General features: G+C 42.8%; 1 protein-coding gene across 5 annotated transcripts in view; it reads left to right on the top strand.

Moving 5' to 3' along the window:
- LOC109687857 (NBPF family member NBPF6-like protein) overlaps nucleotides 1–23176 on the top strand; it is a 480343-nt gene that overhangs the window by 125030 nt on the left and 332137 nt on the right. The window contains exons 17-24 of one of the 5 annotated variants that reach the window (XM_074050471.1): nucleotides 1181–1280; nucleotides 1726–1940; nucleotides 3980–4031; nucleotides 4750–4919; nucleotides 5802–5853; nucleotides 13792–13961; nucleotides 18665–18716; nucleotides 19462–19583. The exons of 3 other annotated variants lie outside the window; for them this stretch is intronic. In XM_074050471.1, the coding sequence (XP_073906572.1) occupies nucleotides 1181–1280; nucleotides 1726–1940; nucleotides 3980–4031; nucleotides 4750–4919; nucleotides 5802–5853; nucleotides 13792–13961; nucleotides 18665–18716; nucleotides 19462–19576 (926 nt within the window). In that variant the 3' untranslated portion in view covers nucleotides 19577–19583. Of the gene's footprint in view, nucleotides 1–1180; nucleotides 1281–1725; nucleotides 1941–3979; nucleotides 4032–4749; nucleotides 4920–5801; nucleotides 5854–13791; nucleotides 13962–14936; nucleotides 15028–18664; nucleotides 18717–19461; nucleotides 19584–23176 lie in introns of those variants that run through there. One more of the 5 variants, XM_074050472.1, reaches the window with a different exon arrangement.

The raw sequence follows: 23176 nt of genomic DNA, 5'->3' as shown, positions 1-23176 counted from the left end.
TGAGTTTAAGCTTTGATTGGATTCTAATTGGCCAAGCTCTCTACTGGTCATGCTAAAGACATGGCAGTGGAGCACAGTACTTGCTTCAAATTAGGTACAGGGAAGTCTCCCAGTAACTGAAACTGTGGCATCATAAGTGACCCCACTGAGACCAAAGAAACCCTGGTGAGGGGAAGCACTAGGACATCCTGGGGGACAGGTTCTTCTTATATTCCAGAAGGGTCATTTGATACTCTGTGGAGCAGAGGAAGGTACTTCTGAGATATCAGACAATCCGTAATTCGCCCTCTCTCTGAGCTGGTAAATCTTTATAGTTACTGAACAGCCAGCAGTTCCAGGTGGACTTCAAGTATCTCAGCTATGCAACATGAGGCCAAAGTGAGAATGGGGGTGTGCAAAGGAGACCACCAGCCAGAGAAATATGCAAGCCAGGGTGACAGCAGGATCTCCCCTCCCACAGTCAGCTGGGAATAGGAGCCCATCAGCCTGTTTGTAAGAGGATCTGTAGTGACTCAAGGAATCATGTGAACAGGGGCCATGCACAATAGCTAGCAAGTTTAGAAGGAATCATTCCAACTCTCAGCTGCATTTATCCTCATTTATATGCAATGTCTTTTTCAAAACTTTTTGAAGATTTTTTAAAATTGAAAATAACTCTTAAAAAGTAGAAAATTAGAAGTCTTTTAAGGAAGTTCAGAGGTAAGTTTTGAAAGAAAATATCATCTTTTTAGAGTTAGAATATAATTGTAAGAAACAATTTTGAACTTGAAGAAGGAAGATATCCCCAAGACAGTGTTGAGGTAACAATGGGCCTTGGGGCAGACTCAGGAAATGGTTAACCCTAGTGTTTGAGCAGAAAGGAACTCACTGCTTCAGACCCAGCTCAGTGTTTTGACTTAGAAGTGCAAGGCTTGGTAATTACAGTGGTCCTAGATCAGAATCAGACCTCAGTGATGTGAATTCTGACTCTGCCATTTCCCAAGTGAGTCATTGATGAATTTGCTTACGTTTGAGCATGATTTCTCCAATGGAACCATTAAATGTAATCTAGTAAAGACACTGGGAAATTAAAAAGTGAAATCTTTAGACAAAACCTGGCCCTGGGGCAATGTTTGTCTTAGGGAGGACACTGCAGTGTGTTCAGCTATCCACTGGGATGGGTGCGTCTGTCTTTTCTTAGAGTGTGGAGACTTCAAAGTCATTGAGTCAGTGCTGGGGGAGAAGCTGCAGCCCAAGGAGGGGGAGCTGACAGAGACGCTGGTGCTCACTGAGAAGCTGAGGTAAGGGGGCTCTGTGCAGGGCAGGTGGTTGGCTGGTGTGTGACTCTCTGAGGTAAATGTCAGCTGGGGGAACTAAGAACTATCCTGGGACAGGAGACAGTAGAAAGCCACACCCCCCAAAAAAGTCCATATCCAAAAAAATGTCCATTGCCAAGTGAGGAGGTGAAAGGATGTGTTTATTATGCAGATTTAGGAACGTATCTGGTTTTGACCACAGAGTGGACCTGGACACTGTGGAGGAATCTTACACCAGGAGCATTTTCTGACATAAGGGAAGACTTGGTTCTACCTGCCTTTTCCTTTTGCTTCAGACAGGTCACCAAACACATGCTGGAATTCTCCCAAGGGCTCATGAGGGATATTCTCACAGACATCTCTGTCAAAGCCCATACAATCTATGGTGTAACTCTTTGCAAGGCTTCATTTTCTCTCTGTTCTACCTCAGGGAATCTAACATCCTCATCAAAGACCAGGCCCGGAAGCTGTCCCAGTTAGAGCAGAAGTTACAACAGGGTAGAGATGTGTCATTTCTCCTCAGTCAACATCTCAAGGACCTCCTCACCCAGGATGACAGCAGTGATGAGCAGGCACCACGCTTCCAAGAGCAACTGGCTGAGGGGTGCTGGCTAGCTGAGTGCCTTGTCCTCAAGCTCAGTCCAGGTGAGATGATCACAGGTCTTTATTTCACCCAGCTATGCGAGATCCCCAGCTCACAGACACTCCACTTACAATTTGACTGTTACCAGCTGTTTTGGTTTCCAAGTTAATTTTTGGGTGAGGGGAAGAGCAGGACTGTCTGCATGGAAACACAAAAGATAAATGCACAGTGTGGAGGTCATTGTGTCTGCCTCCTCTATCATCCTCTCTCTGATGGATCATGGCCTTTGATGAGGAGGGCAGTAGCTCTCCAGTGTTAAAGCAGAAGAGGGACATGACAGGAGATAGCTTGTTAGAGTTAAAGTTGTTCCAGACTAAAAACAAAAGCTTCCCAGTCTCAGCTTATTTGTTTTCTTTCTAATTCTGGACAATTGATCATTTTATCTTTCCTGAAATTCAATCTTCTGATCTACAGAAAATGGATCACATAGTAGCTGTAGTCATCATAGGTAGGAATGGAATTTTCCTGAATGCATTTATAAAAGTAAAGACCCACATTCTTTGGGGCTTCTTAGGTACTTTTGGAAGACACAGATTTATATATACACTCCATAGCAGTGACATGGAAGAGTTCTATGCTCCTAAAAGTCCACTTTACTCCACCTATTCATTCCTACCTCCCTTACCTAGAACTCCAAAGACTCATATCTTTTTTCTTTTATTTTTTTTTTGTTGGAATGAGGGTTTGAACTTAGGGCCTGCACCTTGAGCCATTCCACCAGCCCTTTTTTCTGATGGGTTTTTTAAAGATAGGGTCTCATGAACTGTTTGCCCAGGCTGGCCTAGAACTGCGATCCTCCTGATGTCTGCTTCCTGAGTAGCTAAGACTACAGTTGTGAGCCAGCAATGCCAGGCAAAAATCATCTCTTTATTTATTACCAGCCATGTTTATAAAGATTTTTTCTCCCAGTGTGTCCTTTCTCTTTTAGTTACCTTAACCGTGTTTTTCACAGAACAGAGGTCAATTTTAACAAAATCTGACTTACCCATTCTTTCTTTTGTGAATTGTGCTTTTGGCTAAACACAAACCCACAATCACCTAGATTTTGTTCATCATCTTTGGGCATTGTATAAAAAGATTGTAGGCTGGGGGTATAGTCCAGTGATAGAGGGTTTGCCAAGGATGTACAAGGCCCTAGGTTTCATTCCCAGTACTGGGGCAAAAGACAGTTTATGGTTTACGCTTGAGGTCTGTGATCCATTCTGATTTAATATTTGTGAAATTTATAAGGACTATATTCTGTGGCTTCTGAATGTCCATTTGTTCCAGCTTCACTTGTTCAAAGATTCCTTTTCCATTTCATAGTCTTTTCTTTGATAAGTGTCTTTGTGAGGATCTCTTTCTGAGTGTATGATTAATGGATTCTCTCAGGAGTACCACCCTTTCTAGGTTACTGAAGCTATGTGGGAACTCTTGAATTTGGGCAGTCCGTTTGTTGACTTTGCTCTCTTTCAACATTGTCTTTTCTGGGTCTTTTGACATTCCCTGGAAACTTGAGATTTGTGTTTGATATCTTCAGACTAATCTCTGGGTGTTTTCCTTGGATGTGCACTGCATCAATAGGTTGAGTTAGGAAGAAGTGACATCTTGACAGCATTGAGACTTCTCCATATACATGGAATATCAGTTTATATAGATAATCACTGAGGCATTTGGTCTATTTTTCCTTATCCTTACCCTTTCCCATTTGCATTCTCTACTCCTTTTTTCCATGAATGTTGCAGGTATAGAATCCACAAGCAGCTAGATAATGTGACGAACTGGGTAACACAAGATACTTTTAATAATCTTTCCATTTTCAGCACTGTTTGCAATGTGGGTGGTCCATCAATCTGAGAAGTGTTAGCTGATGAGTAATAAAACCAAGGCATGACATTCATGGGAATACAATGTATGAGATAAATACTACCATTTTCTCTTTGGATCTTGACATCCTCCATGGATATTTATGTCTCTCTGCCCAGAGAGGCCACTGTGTTTTTATAATGAGTAATGTGAGAGTACTCAATGCTTAACTAGTCATTTCTGACTTTGATTGCAGGAAATCATGAAGAGGAGGGAAATGATAATGATTACAAATGGCTTTCCCCCAGGTAACAATAAATATTCAGAGTTTGGGGTAGGATGGGTAAATACAAAAAGAGTCTGCAAATGAACAGTCCCAAGTCAAGAGCAGCCACATATTTCACAAAATGTCCATTGTCTTGGTGGTATTCATCTGTATAATAGGTGGAACTGTTAAGCCTGTGAAGTCTTTGAACTCACAGAATCTACCTGTTTTCTTTTGTTTGGATAAATTGCGGATGAGATGCTTATCTGGTTTCTGTATAGTTGGTCTCACCTTCTTGGCAGAGATTTCATAGCAAAAAACCTAACCAGACCAAAAAGAAAAACTGTATCTTGTCTCTCTATACATAAAGAGTCCTAAAATGCCCAAGACTCTTGAACTCTGCAGTGTCTCCACAGCATTGACTGTTCTGCTTGATGTAAAATCAGCATGACTTGTAGGAAAGGTTAAGCCACTCTTACAGCTCTCAGTGTGTGCTGTACATCATACAGCATACAGTGGTGGGGGGCATGGAGTGGGGGAGTTGAAAATCCTTCATCAGCTCACTTTCCAGTCAGCACACTGAGCTTCCTGTCTGGTGCCATCAAAGCAGCTATGCCTCATCCTCACCCTGGGGTTTTGTTTTTTATTCTCTTTGAAGGGAGTGTCACTACCATATGTTACCATGCCCTCATGCCCCTATCAGGAGAATGAGGGAAACTTGTATCTCATCCTCTTGATTTAATCACATTCTGTCCCACCAGGCTGAGCAGAGAGGGACAGGAGGAGAGAGTTAAAGAAACTCTTGAGGACTCATTGGATGAAGGTCTTAGGTCTTCCTCAAGTTACATTGACTTTTCCAAAGCCCACCATCATCCCAGCATCACTGATGCTCTGTTGGATGACTGTGAAGAATCTTCTCTGGATGCAGCTGGTAAGTACTCCCTTTTAAAGAGAACTGCACTCATAGCAACCATTTTTCTGGAAGTCCAAAGGAAATTTCCTAGTGGTGAACACCAATGAAGAGAGGTAAGGTTGAAATGACTTTAAATAGACACAACCACCACTGATGCCTGAGCTTATTCTGTAAGCTGGACAGTTAATCTCTCCTGTACTGTTCTTGCTAATTGTTGATACTGAACAACATTAGTGACCATCCAAGCATGTTGGTACTCTTGACCACATTATTGGAGATACTGTGGTCATGGCTCCTCAACTCCCAGCCTCAGTCTCTCTCTCCTGTAAGTTGTCTTCTCAATGACAAGGTGCCATATATGTACTGACATACACACACTTCTTGGATGTGTTTGGAATAATTCTGGGAGGCATGGCATGTGTTGTCCTCTCTCCATCCTCTTGAATGTAAAGTATCTTGTTCTTTGTCACGTAAGTCTTTTCTCCTAAGGCTCTATAGATTATATCCATCATTTTAGTCTCATATATAATCGCAACTTGACCAAGAACAACCAGAGTGTCTGATAGAGTAATGGCTGAATGTTGCAGAAACATTTCTAGAAAGTCAGTATTAAAGATTTCCTGTTGACTAGGACAAAGCATTGTTTTAAGTGATCACCAGATTCAGGACAGAGGCCATTGTCATTAATTGAGCAAGTCAGGAACAACTTGCTCTGTAGTTGAGGAAAAGAAACCTTTCTGTTTCTCAAAGGACTAAATCTGCAGGCTTTTGAGTATTTCTCTCAAGGTATCCTGTTCTCACACCAAGAATATTTACATCCATGTGCCTAAATTAGCACTATGTAATGAGTCATAACAAAAGTCTTCATTGTGATTGTTTCTGTCTGAATGTGTTTTGCAGGCACCCAAGATAATAAGAAGCAAGAAGAAGAGGAAGAGCCTATGATCTTCAGGTGATGTGAAATCATGGGTTAATTAAGCAGTGGTGTTACTTGGAGACCTCAGTTTCAAGGAAAACCAGAACAGGCTGAATATATCTTGTTTCATCTTTTCTGCCAAACTGGAATGGGGTCTCATTCTTTTTTTTTCCCCCCTACCCCCACCCCCTCCCTTACCACCCACTTTGCCCCCTCCCTCTCACCCCCACCCCCTCAATACCCAGCAGAAACTATTTGGCCCTTATTTCTAATTTTGTTGCACAGAGAGTATAAGCAATAATAGGAAGGAACAAGGGGTTTTGCTGGTTGAGATAAGGATAGCTATACAGGGAGTTGACTCACATTAATTTCCTGTGCGTGTGTGTTACCGTCTAAGTTAATTCTTTTTGATCTAACCTTTTCTCTAGTTGCTGGTCCCCTTTTCCTATTGGCCTCAGTTGCTTTTAAGGTATCTGCTTTAGCTTCTCTGTGTTAAGGGCAACAAATGCTAGCTAATTTTTTAGGTGTCTTACCTATCCTCACCCCTCCCTTGTGTGCTCTCGCTTTTATCATGTGCTCAAAGTCCAATCCCCTTGTTGTGTTTGCCCTTGATCTGATGTCCACATATGAAGGATAACATACGATTTTTGGTCTTCTGGGCCAGGCTAACTTCACTCAGAATGATGTTCTCCAATTCCATCCATTTACCAGCAAATGATAACATTTCGTTCTTCTTCATGGCTGCATAAAATTCCATTGTGTATAGATACCACATTTTCTTAATCCATTCGTCAGTGGTGGGGCATCTTGGCTGTTTCCATAACTTGGCTATTGTGAATAGTGCCGCAATAAACATGGGTGTGCAGGTGCCTCTGGAGTAACCTGTGTCACAGTCTTTTGGTTATATCCCCAAGAGTGGTATTGCTGGATCGAATGGTAGATCAATGTTTAGCTTTTTAAGTAGCCTCCAAATTTTTTTCCAGAGTGGTTGTACTAGTTTACATTCCCACCAACAGTGTAAGAGCGTTCTTTTTTCCCGCATCCTCGCCAACACCTGTTGTTGGTGTCGTTGCTAATGATGGCTATTCTAACGGGTGAGGTGGGATCTTAGTGTGGTTTTAATTTGCATTTCCTTTATTGCTAGAGACGGTGAGCATTTTTTCGTGTGTTTTTTGGCCACTTGAATTTCTTCTTTTGAGAAAGTTCTGTTTAGTTCACTTTCCCACTTCTTTATTGGTTCATTAGTTTGGGGAGAATTTAGTTTTTTAAGTTCCCTATATATTCCGGTTATCAGTCCTTTGTCTGATGTGTAGCTGGCAGATATTTTCTCCCACTCTGTGGGTGTTCTCTTCAGTTTAGAGACCATTTCTTTTGATGAACAGAAGCTTTTTAGTTTTATGAGGTCCCATTTATCTATGCTATCTCTTTGTTGCTGTGCTGCTGGGGTTTCGTTGAGAAAGTTCTTACCTATACCTACTAACTCCAGAGTATTTCCTACTCCTTCCTGTATCAACTTTAGAGCTTGTGGTCTGATATTAAGATCCTTGATCCATTTTGAGTTAATCTTGGTATAGGGTGATATACATGGATCTAGTTTCAGTTTTTTGCCGACTGATAACCAGTTTTCCCAGCAGTTTTTGTTGAAGAGGCTGCTATTTCTCCATCGTATATTTTTAGCGCCTTTGTCAAAGACAAGTTTGTTATAGTTGTATGGCTTCATAAGTGGGTCCTCTGTTCTGTTCCACTGGTCTTCATGTCTGTTTTTGTGCCAGTACCATGCTCTTTTTATTGTTACTGCTTTGTAATATAGTTTGAAGTCAGGTATCATGATACCTCCAGCATTGTTCTTTTGACTGAGTATTGCCTTAGCTATTTGTGGCCTCTTGTATTTCCATATAAATTTAATGGTAGATTTTTCAATCTCTTTAATGAATGTCATTGGAATTTTGATGGGAATTGCATTAAACATGTAGATTACTTTTGGGCGTATAGCCATTTTTACTATGTTGATTCTACCAATCCATGAGCATGGGAGATCTCTCCACTTTCTATAGTCTTCCTCAATCTCTTTCTTCAAAAGTTTATAGTTTTCGTTGTAGTGGTCATTCACATCTTTTGTTAGGTTTACACCTAGGTATTTGATTTTTTTGAAGCTATTGTAAATGGAATTGTTTTCATACATTCTTTTTCAGTTTGCTCATTGTTGGTGTATAAAAATGCTAATGATTTTTCTATGTTGATTTTGTATCCTGCTACCTTGCTATAGCTATTGATGATGTCTAGAAGCTTCTGAGTAGAATTTTTTAGGTCTTTAAGGTATAGGATCTTGTCATCTGCAAATAGGGATATTTTTGACAGTTTTGTTACCTATTTGTATTCCTTTTATTATTCTTCTTGCCTAATTGCTCTGGCTAGGAATTCCAGTACTATGTTGAATAGGAGTAGAGATAGTGGGCATCCTTGTCTGGTCCCTGATTTTAGAGGGATTGGTTTCAGTTTTTCTACATTAAGTATAATGCTGGCTGTAGGTTTGTCACATATAGCTTTTATAATGTTGAGGTACTTTCCTTCTATTCCTAGTTTTCTTAGAGCTTTTATCATGAAATGGTGTTGGATCTTATCAAAGGCTTTTTCTGCATCTATTGAGATGATCAAGTGGTTTTTGTCTTTGCTTCTGTTAATGTGGTTTATTACGTTTATTGATTTTTGTATGTTGAACCACCCCTGCATCCCCGGGATGAAGCCTACTTGGTCGTGGTAAATAATCTTTTTGATGTGTTGTTGAATTCGGTTTGCCATTATTTTGTTGAGGATTTTTGCGTCAGTGTTCATTGAGGAGATTGGCCTATAGTTCTCCTTTTTGGAGGTGTCTTTGCCTGGTTTTGGGATAAGTGTAATACTGCCTTCATAAAATGTGTTTGGCAGTTTTCCTTCCCTTTCTATTTTGTGGAATAGTTTAAGGAGGGTTGGTATCAGTTCTTCTTTAAAGGTCTGATAGAATTCAGCAGAGAATCCATCAGGTCCTGGACTTTTCATTTTGTGGAGACTCTTGATTACTGCTTCAATTTCATTTTGTGTTATAGATCTATTCAGGTGATTAATTTCCTCTTCATTCAGTTTTGGATGATCATATGTATCTAGAAATCTGTCCATTTCTTTAAGATTTTCAAATTTATTTGAATATAGGTTCTCAAAGTAGTCTCTGATGATTTCCTGGACTTCCATGCTATCACCCTGTTAGCATTCCTGATTGTACTGATTTGGGTTTTTTCTCTCCTCATTTTAGTCAGGTTTGCCAGGGGTCTATCGATCTTGTTTATTTTTTCAAAGAACCAACTTTTTGTTTCATTAATTCTTTGTATGGTTTTTTTGCTTTCTATTTTGTTGATTTCAACTCTTATTTTTATTATTTCTCTCCAATTTATTTTGGGATTTGCTTCTTCTTGTTTTTCTAGGAGTTTGAGATGTATCATTAGGTCATTGATTTGGGATCTTTCAGTCTTTTTAATATATGCACTCATGGCTATAAACTTTCCTCTCAGGACTGCCTTACCTGTGTCCCATAGGTTCTGGTAGGTTGTGTTTTCATTTTCATTGACTTCCAGGAACTCTTTAATTTCGTCTGTTACTTCATCGATGATCCATTGTTCATTAAGAAATGAGTTATTTAGTTTCCAGCTGTTTGCATGTTTTTTGTCTGTACTTTTGTTGTTGAGTTCTACTTTTACTGCATTGTGATCAGATAGTATGCACAGTATAATTTCTATGTTCTTATATTTGCTGAGGCTTGCTTTGTGCCCTAGGATATGATCTCTTTTGGAGAAGGTTCCATGAGCTGCTGAGAAGAATGTATATTGTGTAGAAGTTGAATGAAATGTTCTGTAGACATCAACTAGGTCCATTTGATCTATTGCATATTTTAGATCTTGGATTTCTTTATTGATTTTTTGTTTGGATGACCTATCTATTGATGATACTGGGTGTTAAAGTTTCCTGCAACCAATGTGTTGGCACTCATATATGCTTTTAGGTCTTTCAGGGTATGTTTGATGAAATTGGGTGCATTGACATTGGGTGCATACAGATTGATGATTATTATTTTCTTTTGGTATATTTCCCCTTTTATTTGTATGGAATTTCCTTCTTTATCTTGTTTGATCAATGTAGGTTTGAAGTCTACTTTGTCAGAGATAAGTATTGCTACTCCTGCCTGTTTTCAGGTGCCTTTGGCTTGGTAAATCTTTTTCCAGCCTTTCATCCTAAGCCTATGCTTATTTCTGTTGGTGAGATGGGTCTCCTGTAAGCAACAAATTGTTGGATCTTCCTTTTTAATCCATTTCGTCAAGTGGTGCCTTTTGATGGGTGAATTAAGTCTGTTAACATTAAGTGTTAGTACTGATAGGTATGTGCTGATTCCTCTCATTTACTTGTCTTAGTTGTTTGAAGGTTTGATTGTGTGTACCTAAGTTGAGATTACTCTCTACTGTCTTGCTTTTTCTTTTCCTGTGGTTTGGTGCTGCCTGTCTTTTCATGGTTAAGTTGGGTGTCACTTTCTGGGTGCAGAATCCCTTGCAGAATCTTTTGTAGTGGTGGCTTTGTGGTCACCTATTGTATTAGTTTCTGTTTATCATGGAAGACTTTTATTGCTCCATCTATTTTGAATGATAGTTTTGCTGGGTAGAGTATCCTGGGGTTGAAGTTATTTTCATTCAGTGCCCGGAGGATCTCACCCAATGCTCTTCTTGCTTTTAATGTTTCTGTTGAGAAATCTGTTGTGATTTTGATAGGTTTACCTTTGTATGTTACTTGTTTTTTCTCTCTCACAGCTTTCAATATTCTTTCCCTAGTTTCTGAACTTGTTGTTTTAATGATGATATGTCGTGGGGTAGTTCTATTTTGATCTGGTCTGTTTGGTGTCCTGGAGGCCTCTTGCATCTGTATGGGAATGTCTTTCTCTAGATTTGGGAAATTTTCCATTATTATTTTGTTGAATATATTACGCATTACCTTTGCTTGCACCTCTTCTCCTTCTTCGATGCCCATGATCCTCAAGTTTGGTCTTTTGATGGAGTCAGTGAGTTCTTGCATTTTCTTTTCACAGGTCTTGAGTTGTTTAATTAATAGTTCTTCGGTTTAATTTAATTACCATTTCATCTTCAAGTTCTGAGATTCTGTCTTCTGTTTGTTCTATTCTGCTGGATTGGCCTTCTGTTATGTTTTGCAGTTCTGTTTCGTACTTTTTTCTGAGGTTTTCCATATCCTGGGTGGTTTCCTCTTTAATGTTGTCTATTTTTGTCCTGTGTTCATTTATCTGTTCATTCATCATGTTCTCTGTTTCACTTTGGTGTTTATACAGTGCTTCTATGGTTTCCTTTATTTCTTCTTTTGCTTTTTCAAATTCTCTATTTTTGTTGTCTTGGAATTTCTTGAGTGTCTCCTGTACATTTTGGTTGACCCTATCCAGTATCATCTCTGTAAAATTCTCATTGAGTACCTGTAGTATGTCTTCTTTTAAATTATTCTTGTGGGCCTCATTGGGTCCTTTGGCACAGTTTATCTTCATTTTGTTGGAGTCTGGATCTGTGTTTCTGTTTTCTTCATTCCCCTCTGGTTCCTGTACTTATTTTTTGCTGTGGGGAAACTGGTTTCCCTGTTTTTTCTGTCTTCCCGTCATTGTCTTTGTTGTTGTTACTGTCCCTGTACTGTGTGCAATTAAGTATTTTCTAGCTGGTAATAATAACAATGGTAATATTTAGAATGGAAGGGTGAGAGGAGATGGAAAGCAAGAAGGTAAAGAAGAGGGAAAAACAAATAAACAGACAAGAAGGAGAAAACAGAACAAGGAATCAGACAAGAAAGTTTTAAAGGTATAAACAGGGAGCATTAGTGTACTAATCGACAGTAAGCTGAACAGGCATTAGAGAGACAGAGAGATAATTGAAAATAAAAAATAGAAAAAATAAAGATAAGAATAAAAATAAAATATAAGTAAATGAAAGATATATATATATATATATATATATATATATATATATATATATATATATATAATGAAAAATAGAAACTATAAAAAAAAACAAAAAAACCAAAAAACCTTCCAGTTCAAATGAAATGAAATTTCAGTCTTAATTATTTGGGTGTCCGTCTCAGTCTCCAGTCCTGGAGATGGTGCCTCAGATGTTCTGTAGTTGTCTTATCAAAGGGGACACATAAAATAGAACAAAACTACAGACACACACACACAGAAAAACCCCACCAAGTGTCCCAAGTTCAAATGCAATACAGTTTCAGTAAGTTTTTCAGCATGCAGGTGTAATTCGGTTGTTCTCTCATCAAACATAGGGAGAAAAAGAAAAAAAAAGTCTGGAGACAGTGTTGTGAATAGTATCTGCAACTGTGGCTTGCCTGCCCGCTGCTGTCAGCCTGCTGTTACTGGAGGCCTTATTTATGCAGATCTCTGGGGTGAGCTTAGCACTCACCTGGCCCTGCAGGCTTTGTTTAGTCAGAGTTTTCCTGTGTGCCTCTGGTACAAGATTTTCACTTTCCAAGCACACTGGGGAAGGTGACACTGCACCTGCTTTCTCAGGCCTTCATGTTTATTTACAGTTCATGGGCGAAGTGGATCTTCCCCACTCTCCTGTGCAGATTTCCTCCCACCACCACTTTTACAAGCATCCCTGCTCCAGATTACTGGGCGGTGCTGCTGCTCCTGCCAGCCGCCATGTTTGTTTACAGCTCATGTGGGAAGTGGGTCTTCCCTCCTCTCCTGTGGAGTTTTCTTCCCTCCGCCACTCTCACAAGCTTTCCCGCACCTAGTTGCTAGGCATGTGCCCCAGCTCCCACCACAGCCTCTCCAGCCTGCCCAGCTTGTTAATTTACAGTTCCAGGAAGGATTCCCTTCCCCCAATCTTCAGTGCTCAGTGCACCCCACCCCCTTTTTCTGCATGTCTTTATTATTCTTATTGCTTATTAGTCAGTTTCTCTTTTTTCCCTGGGTGGAGGTCAGTCTGTCCAGGGGGCTTTGCTGCTCTGGCCCAGGGTTGTCTGTGGGAGTACCACGGTACCAGGAAGCTCACCTTGTCCGCGTCTTCCCAAGTCATCTGGGCACAGGAGACTGGTGGCCCTGGAGCCCTCCCTGCTTCTCTGTTTAACGTGAAGTGGAGATACACTGCGCCAGCTGGAGGTGTGGAGGGGTCAAAGTTTTGCCTCTTCTTGGTGGTTTTGTCTGCAAAGTGTGTCTAAACCATCTCTCCAAGATTTCACTATAGGAGGCTCGCTTTCTGCTTCCTCCTTCTAGCTGCCATCTTGGAATCCCCCTGGGGTCTCATTCTTGATGGCTCTTCTGTTAGTTTCCTTCTATTATTTTGTCACATTTATTAACCTAGACTCAGGGAAACCCCATTTCAATGATATTCAGGTTTTCTGGAAATCAGTGTGAACTTCTGCACTGACTTTTGTGAGGAAATTGGGAGGAGAGGCACATGCTCTTTCACAGCATTTCGTTGTCTGGGATTCCAACCAAGAAAAGGCAACTGGAATCAAAATATGAACTATATGCAATAATGAAAAAACAAAGTCTGGAATGCCCATATCAGCAAGGCTTCTTCACTGAAACCCTGCAAGTAAAGTGGAGCAAACTGCAACTTCTGTGGTCTCATGGTGTGTATGCCATGCCTGAACCACACAGGGAGGTTCAATCTCCTTGCTCATCAGCATGTTATCTGATCAGTGCATTGGGGAATGGCTGCTCTTCAACCCACCTCCCACTGAAAACACAAATGTACTGTTCTCTACCTCGACAACATCAGTTTCTAACATAGTCAGAGAGGGATTGCTTGGTTCCTCTGCTCCAAATGGAAAACCATTCTGCCTTGTCTGACCCCTAATTTATCCTCCCTTCAGAAAGAGTGAGAAGTTGTCAAGTCTAAACTTTCACTGTTTAACCTTTTCTTTTCCTCCCACACTTCCGTTCAGCAGGGATCTGCAAGAGGCTGCGGACATTAGTGCAGTGCTGCAGCACACAGTGGATGAGATATATGTGGCTCCTTCCAGTTGCCAGGACTTGTGTGATGTCCACCAGACTCCCGATACTCCAGCATCCACACCTGAGGAGCAGGTTGGGAGCGGGATTCTGGATACAGATGGTGAGTACACCAATAGAAAAAAGGGTAAAGCTCCCCATGGACTCCCTCAGAGCCTGCCTGTTCCATATCTCAGCTGTCTGTGTGGTAGAAATCTGTCTCTGCTGCAAGCCCTGCAGATACACCTCAGTTGAGTCAACTCTTGGACTGTTTACATGTGCAGACATAAGGGCAATCAGTTTTCAACCTAGTGTGGGGGCACACCTGTCTGACTTGATGCACATTAGACCATGAAGGCTGTGGAAACAATGCATGCCATGGTGAGGAAAGTCAATGCATCCTACAGTCTGTTTTGTTTTACTGGGTATTTTCATGTCCCTGTTACATGTCATTTCTGAACAGTGTTCCTTCAGCATCACCCATTGTCTAAGGGCGATGTTAAGCTTGCCCCTACTTTTGGAGTTGGTACTGCGATTGCGCAGCTCTGATCTCCAGTCTCTCTCCTCCTAGCTTCTCCTGAAAATGCATTCCTCTGAGCATCACTGTCATTGCCTATGTGAGGAATTTTCCTGAAGGAAAGGTCACACCCTGGCACCCCCACATTACATGAGTGGCAAAGATCCTGTACCCTAGATTCCTGAAAGTACTTCATCCATTGTGGGGGTTTATAGTTCACATAAGTCTAATCTCAGTGTCTCCTGTCATCTGAACCATGACAAGGAAGCTTTACAAGGCAAAGGGACCAAAGGCCCTGAAGGGAGCTAAGCAAGTCCCCCAGGACATCTGGGAGAACATGTTTGCTTCGCTGTGTTTGGGTGTTCAGGCTGTGAATGTGTTAATGTGATTTAATCGAACAGGACTGTGTACACACGTCTTCAGAAATGTAGAGCCAGCTACTCCTAGAACACATCCCAAGGCCATCCGCAGTGGTCCTCTCAGTATATCTGAGTTCAAGAAAGAATATTTAGGTCCCTTTCTTGGCAGCTGCTTAAGTCGTAGCAATGTAAGTTGACTTGTTCCATCCGATTATATTTACAGAAAATCAAAGTGGTTGCCAAGCCCAAGAAGGACAAGAGGCAAACTACCCAGTGTAAGTGATTACCATGGACTGTTAATGAGATCGATGGTGATATGGACATGTCCCCCATGGAACCCAAGAGAAAACAGCTCTGCAACTAGACAACCCCAAAGTAGATCCTTGAACTAATTTGCTTGCCTGCATTTATTTCAGGGGTTGGAAAGCAAGTTGATTTATTTCTTACTTTAAAATAGAGTTCAGGTGAGCAGATAATGTTCTACGCTCTCTTATGGTAGGAAAAAAGCTTCATATTGGACACAGTAGTGAAAGAACAGGGCCTGGAATCCCCACATCAGGAAGCATTCTTCACTGGGACTCTGCAAGTAAATTGCAGCAAAATGCAGGTTCCATGTTTCTCATGGTGTGCATGCCGTATCTGCACCATGCAGGGAGGTTGAGTCTCCTTGCTCAGCAGCATGTTATCTGACCAGTGCATTGAGGACCTGCTGCTCTGCAACCCCCCCACCCCCACTCAACACCCACACTGTTCTTCAATTCCATCCACAGTCAGTCTCTGCGCTAGTCCGAGAAGGATTGTATGGTTCCTCTTCTCCAAAGGGAAAACCACTCTGCTGTCTCTGGCCCCTCATTTAGCCTCCCTTCAGGACCAACTGAGAAGTTGCCAAATCTAAACTTTCAGTTTTTAACATTCTATCTCCTCACACGCTTGGGTTCAACACGGAACTACAAGAGGTGGAGGACATTACTGCAGTTTTGCAGGACTCTTTGAATGAGAAGTATTGGATTCATTCCAGGTGCTATGACTTGTGTGACTTCCACCAGACTCTTAACGCTCCAGAGTTCCAACCTGAGGAACAGCTTGTGTGGTGTTTTCTGGACATGGATGGTGAGGACACCCCTGAAAATTAGATTGGGGCCCCAGAGGTCTTCCATGGAGCATTCCCAGTCTTTAGCTCAACTCTCTGTGTGATTGAAAGCTGTGTCTGCTGCAAGCCCTGCAGATACTCCTTGGTTTGAGTGAAACTCTAGGACTGCATTCATGCACACACATAAGGACAGTCAGTTTTCACCCCTCCTAGACTCAGGGCACACCAGTCTGACTTGATGCACATTAGACCATGAAGGCTGTGGAAACAATGCATGCCATGGTGAGGAAAGTCAGTGCATCCTACAGTCTGTTTTCGTTTACTGGGTCATTTCATGTCCCTGTTACATGTCATTTCTGAACAGTGTTCCTTCAGCATCACCCATTGTCTAAGGGCGATGTTAGGCTTGCCCCTACTTTTGGAGTTGGTACTGCGATTGCGCAGCTCTGATCTCCAGTCTCTCTCCTCCTAGCTTCTCCTGAAAATGCATTCCTCTGAGCATCACTGTCTTTGCCTATGTGAGGAATTTTCCTGAAGGAAAGGTCACACCCTGGCACCCCCACATTACATGAGTGGCAAAGATCCTGTACCCTAGATTCCTGAAAGTACTTCATCCATTGTGGGGGTTTATAGTTCACATAAGTCTAATCTCAGTGTCTCCTGTCATCTGAACCATGACAAGGAAGCTTTACAAGGCAAAGGGACCAAAGGCCCTGAAGGGAGCTAAGCAAGTCCCCAGGACATCTGGGAGAACATGTTTGCTTCGCTGTGTTCGGGTGTTCAGGCTGTGAATGTGTTGATGATTTAATCGAACAGGACTGTGTACACACGTCTTCAGAAATGTAGAGCCAGCTACTCCTAGAACACATCCCAAGGCCATCCGCAGTGGTCCTCTCAGTATACCTGAGTTCAAGAAAGAATATTTAGGTCCCTTTCTTGGCATCTGCTTAAGTCGTAGCAATGGAAGTTGACTTGTTCCATCCGATTATATTTACAGAAAATCAAAGTGGTTGCCAAGCCCAAGAAGGACAAGAGGCAAACTACCCAGTGTAAGTGATTACCACGGACTGTTAATGAGATCGATGGTGATATGGACATGTCCCCCATGGAACCCAGGAGAAAACAGCTCTGCAACTAGACAACCCCAAAGTAGATCCTTGAACTAATTTGCTTGCCTGCATTTATTTCAGGGGTTGGAAAGCAAGTTGATTTATTTCTTACTTTAAAATAGAGTTCAGGTGAGCAGATAATGTTCTACACTCTCTTATGGTAGGAGAAAAGCTTCATATTGGACACAGTAGTGAAAGAACAGGGCCTGGAATCCCCACATCAGGAAGCTTTCTTCACTGGGACTCTGCAAGTAAATTGCAGCAAAATGCAGGTTCCATGTTTCTCATGGTGTGCATGCCGTATCTGCACCATGCAGGGAGGTTGAGTCTCCTTGCTCAGCAGCATGTTATCTGACCAGTGCATTGAGGACCTGCTGCTCTGCAACCCCCCACCCCCAGCCAACACCCACACTGTTCTTCAATTCCATCCACAGTCAGTCTCTGCGCTAGTCCGAGAAGGATTGTATGGTTCCTCTTCTCCAAAGGGAAAACCACTCTGCTGTCTCTGGCCCCTCATTTAGCCTCCCTTCAGGACCAACTGAGAAGTTGCCAAATCTAAACTTTCAGTTTTTAACATTCTATCTCCTCACACGCTTGGGTTCAACACGGAACTACAAGAGGTGGAGGACATTACTGCAGTGTTGCAGGACTCTTTGAATGAGAAGTATTTGATTCATTCCAGGTGCTATGACTTGTGTGACTTCCACCAGACTCTTAACGCTCCAGAGTTCCAACCTGAGGAACAGCTTGTGTGGTGTTTTCTGGACATGGATGGTGAGGACACCCCTGAAAATTAGATTGGGGCCCCAGAGGTCTTCCATGGAGCATTCCCAGTCTTTAGCTCAACTCTCTGTGTGATTGAAAGCTGTGTCTGCTGCAAGCCCTGCAGATACTCCTTGGTTTGAGTGAAACTCTAGGACTGCATTCATGCACACACATAAGGACAGTCAGTTTTCACCCCTCCTAGACTCAGGGCACACCAGTCTGACTTGATGCACATTAGACCATGAAGGCTGTGGAAACAATGCATGCCATGGTGAGGAAAGTCAGTGCATCCTACAGTCTGTTTTCATTTACTGGGTCATTTCATGTCCCTGTTACATGTCATTTCTGAACAGTGTTCCTTCAGCATCACCCATTGTCTAAGGGCGATGTTAGGCTTGCCCCTACTTTTGGAGTTGGTACTGCGATTGCGCAGCTCTGATCTCCAGTCTCTCTCCTCCTAGCTTCTCCTGAAAATGCATTCCTCTGAGCATCACTGTCTTTGCCTATGTGAGGAATTTTCCTGAAGGAAAGGTCACACCCTGGCACCCCCACATTACATGAGTGGCAAAGATCCTGTACCCTAGATTCCTGAAAGTACTTCATCCATTGTGGGGGTTTATAGTTCACATAAGTCTAATCTCAGTGTCTCCTATCATCTGAACCATGACAAGGAAGCTTTACAAGGCAAAGGGACCAAAGGCCCTGAAGGGAGCTAAGCAAGTCCCCCAGGACATCTGGGAGAACATGTTTGCTTCGCTGTGTTCGGGTGTTCAGGCTGTGAATGTGTTGATGATTTAATCGAACAGGACTGTGTACACACGTCTTCAGAAATATAGAGCCAGCTACTCCTAGAACACATCCCAAGGCCATCCGCAGTGGTCCTCTCAGTATATCTGAGTTCAAGAAAGAATATTTAGGTCCCTTCCTTGGCAGCTGCTTAAGTCGTAGCAATGTAAGTTGACTTGTTCCATCCGATTATATTTACAGAAAATCAAAGTGGTTGCCAAGCCCAAGAAGGACAAGAGGCAAACTATCCAGTGTAAGTGATTACCACGGACTGTTAATGAGATCGATGGTGATATGGACATGTCCCCCATGGAACCCAGGAAAAAACAGCTCTGCAACTAGACAACCCCAAAGTAGATCCTTGAACTAATTTGCTTGCCTGCATTTATTTCAGGGGTTGGAAAGCAAGTTGATTTATTTCTTACTTTAAAATAGAGTTCAGGTGAGCAGATAATGTTCTACACTCTCTTATGGTAGGAGAAAAGCTTCATATTGGACACAGTAGTGAAAGAACAGGGCCTGGAATCCCCACATCAGGAAGCTTTCTTCACTGGGACTCTGCAAGTAAATTGCAGCAAAATGCAGGTTCCATGTTTCTCATGGTGTGCATGCCGTATCTGCACCATGCAGGGAGGTTGAGTCTCCTTGCTCAGCAGCATGTTATCTGACCAGTGCATTGAGGACCTGCTGCTCTGCAACCCCCCCCCACCTCCACCCAACACCCACACTGTTCTTCAATTCCATCCACAGTCAGTCTCTGCGCTAGTCCGAGAAGGATTGTATGGTTCCTCTTCTCCAAAGGGAAAACCACTCTGCTGTCTCTGGCCCCTCATTTAGCCTCCCTTCAGGACCAACTGAGAAGTTGCCAAATCTAAACTTGCAGTTTTTAACATTCTATCTCCTCACACGCTTGGGTTCAACAGGGAACTACAAGAGGTGGAGGACATTACTGCAGTGTTGCAGGACTCTTTGAATGAGAAGTATTTGATTCATTCCAGGTGCTATGACTTGTGTGACTTCCACCAGACTCTTAACGCTCCAGAGTTCCAACCTGAGGAACAGCTTGTGTGGTGTTTTCTGGACATGGATGGTGAGGACACCCCTGAAAATTAGATTGGGGCCCCAGAGGTCTTCCATGGAGCATTCCCAGTCTTTAGCTCAACTCTCTGTGTGATTGAAAGCTGTGTCTGCTGCAAGCCCTGCAGATACTCCTTGGTTTGAGTGAAACTCTAGGACTGCATTCATGCACACACATAAGGACAGTCAGTTTTCACCCCTCCTAGACTCAGGGCACACCAGTCTGACTTGATGCACATTAGACCATGAAGGCTGTGGAAACAATGCATGCCATGGTGAGGAAAGTCAGTGCATCCTACAGTCTGTTTTCGTTTACTGGGTCATTTCATGTCCCTGTTACATGTCATTTCTGAACAGTGTTCCTTCAGCATCACCCATTGTCTAAGGGCGATGTTAGGCTTGCCCCTACTTTTGGAGTTGGTACTGCGATTGCGCAGCTCTGATCTCCAGTCTCTCTCCTCCTAGCTTCTCCTGAAAATGCATTCCTCTGAGCATCACTGTCTTTGCCTATGTGAGGAACTTTCCTGAAGGAAAGGTCACACCCTGGCACCCCCACATTACATGAGTGGCAAAGATCCTGTACCCTAGATTCCTGAAAGTACTTCATCCATTGTGGGGGTTTATAGTTCACATAAGTCTAATCTCAGTGTCTCCTGTCATCTGAACCATGACAAGGAAGCTTTACAAGGCAAAGGGACCAAAGGCCCTGAAGGGAGCTAAGCAAGTCCCCCAGGATATCTGGGAGAACATGTTTGCTTCGCTGTGTTCGGGTGTTCAGGCTGTGAATGTGTTGATGATTTAATCGAACAGGACTGTGTACACACGTCTTCAGAAATGTAGAGCCAGCTACTCCTAGAACACATCCCAAGGCCATCCGCAGTGGTCCTCTCAGTATATCTGAGTTCAAGAAAGAATATTTAGGTCCCTTTCTTGGCAGCTGCTTAAGTCGTAGCAATGTAAGTTGACTTGTTCCATCTGATTATATTTACAGAAAATCAAAGTGGTTGCCAAGCCCAAGAAGGACAAGAGGCAAACTACCCAGTGTAAGTGATTACCATGGACTGTTAATGAGATCGATGGTGATATGGACATGTCCCCCATGGAACCCAGGAGAAAACAGCTCTGCAACTAGACAACCCCAAAGTAGATCCTTGAACTAATTTGCTTGCCTGCATTTATTTCAGGGGTTGGAAAGCAAGTTGATTTATTTCTTACTTTAAAATAGAGTTCAGGTGAGCAGATAATGTTCTACGCTCTCTTATGGTGGGAAAAAAGCTTCATATTGGACACAGTAGTGAAAGAACAGGGCCTGGAATCCCCACATCAGGAAGCATTCTTCACTGGGACTCTGCAAGTAAATTGCAGCAAAATGCAGGTTCCATGTTTCTCATGGTGTGCATGCCGTATCTGCACCATGCAGGGAGGTTGAGTCTCCTTGCTCAGCAGCATGTTATCTGACCAGTGCATTGAGGACCTGCTGCTCTGCAACCCCCCCACCCCCACTCAACACCCACACTGTTCTTCAATTCCATCCACAGTCAGTCTCTGCGCTAGTCCGAGAAGGATTGTATGGTTCCTCTTCTCCAAAGGGAAAACCACTCTGCTGTCTCTGGCCCCTCATTTAGCCTCCCTTCAGGACCAACTGAGAAGTTGCCAGATCTAAACTTGCAGTTTTTAACATTCTATCTCCTCACACGCTTGGTTTCAACACGGAACTACAAGAGGTGGAGGACATTACTGCAGTGTTGCAGGACTCTTTGAATGAGAAGTATTGGATTCATTCCAGGTGCTATGACTTGTGTGACTTCCACCAGACTCTTAACGCTCCAGAGTTCCAACCTGAGGAACAGCTTGTGTGGTGTTTTCTGGACATGGATGGTGAGGACACCCCTGAAAATTAGATTGGGGCCCCAGAGGTCTTCCATGGAGCATTCCCAGTCTTTAGCTCAACTCTCTGTGTGATTGAAAGCTGTGTCTGCTGCAAGCCCTGCAGATACTCCTTGGTTTGAGTGAAACTCTAGGACTGCATTCATGCACACACATAAGGACAGTCAGTTTTCACCCCTCCTAGACTCAGGGCACACCAGTCTGACTTGATGCACATTAGACCATGAAGGCTGTGGAAACAATGCATGCCATGGTGAGGAAAGTCAGTGCATCCTACAGTCTGTTTTCGTTTACTGGGTCATTTCATGTCCCTGTTACATGTCATTTCTGAACAGTGTTCCTTCAGCATCACCCATTGTCTAAGGGCGATGTTAGGCTTGCCCCTACTTTTGGAGTTGGTACTGCGATTGCGCAGCTCTGATCTCCAGTCTCTCTCCTCCTAGCTTCTCCTGAAAATGCATTCCTCTGAGCATCACTGTCTTTGCCTATGTGAGGAATTTTCCTGAAGGAAAGGTCACACCCTGGCACCCCCACATTACATGAGTGGCAAAGATCCTGTACCCTAGATTCCTGAAAGTACTTCATCCATTGTGGGGGTTTATAGTTCACATAAGTCTAATCTCAGTGTCTCCTGTCATCTGAACCATGACAAGGAAGCTTTACAAGGCAAAGGGACCAAAGGCCCTGAAGGGAGCTAAGCAAGTCCCCAGGACATCTGGGAGAACATGTTTGCTTCGCTGTGTTCGGGTGTTCAGGCTGTGAATGTGTTGATGATTTAATCGAACAGGACTGTGTACACACGTCTTCAGAAATGTAGAGCCAGCTACTCCTAGAACACATCCCAAGGCCATCCGCAGTGGTCCTCTCAGTATACCTGAGTTCAAGAAAGAATATTTAGGTCCCTTTCTTGGCATCTGCTTAAGTCGTAGCAATGGAAGTTGACTTGTTCCATCCGATTATATTTACAGAAAATCAAAGTGGTTGCCAAGCCCAAGAAGGACAAGAGGCAAACTACCCAGTGTAAGTGATTACCACGGACTGTTAATGAGATCGATGGTGATATGGACATGTCCCCCATGGAACCCAGGAGAAAACAGCTCTGCAACTAGACAACCCCAAAGTAGATCCTTGAACTAATTTGCTTGCCTGCATTTATTTCAGGGGTTGGAAAGCAAGTTGATTTATTTCTTACTTTAAAATAGAGTTCAGGTGAGCAGATAATGTTCTACACTCTCTTATGGTAGGAGAAAAGCTTCATATTGGACACAGTAGTGAAAGAACAGGGCCTGGAATCCCCACATCAGGAAGCTTTCTTCACTGGGACTCTGCAAGTAAATTGCAGCAAAATGCAGGTTCCATGTTTCTCATGGTGTGCATGCCGTATCTGCACCATGCAGGGAGGTTGAGTCTCCTTGCTCAGCAGCATGTTATCTGACCAGTGCATTGAGGACCTGCTGCTCTGCAACCCCCCACCCCCAGCCAACACCCACACTGTTCTTCAATTCCATCCACAGTCAGTCTCTGCGCTAGTCCGAGAAGGATTGTATGGTTCCTCTTCTCCAAAGGGAAAACCACTCTTCTGTCTCTGGCCCCTCATTTAGCCTCCCTTCAGGACCAACTGAGAAGTTGCCAAATCTAAACTTTCAGTTTTTAACATTCTATCTCCTCACACGCTTGGGTTCAACACGGAACTACAAGAGGTGGAGGACATTACTGCAGTGTTGCAGGACTCTTTGAATGAGAAGTATT

Source organism: Castor canadensis, chromosome 12, assembly GCF_047511655.1.
Source record: "Castor canadensis chromosome 12, mCasCan1.hap1v2, whole genome shotgun sequence".
Taxonomy (NCBI): domain Eukaryota; kingdom Metazoa; phylum Chordata; class Mammalia; order Rodentia; family Castoridae; genus Castor; species Castor canadensis.
Note: the sequence above shows the minus strand (reverse complement) of the source record. Positions and strands in the feature narration are given on the sequence as shown.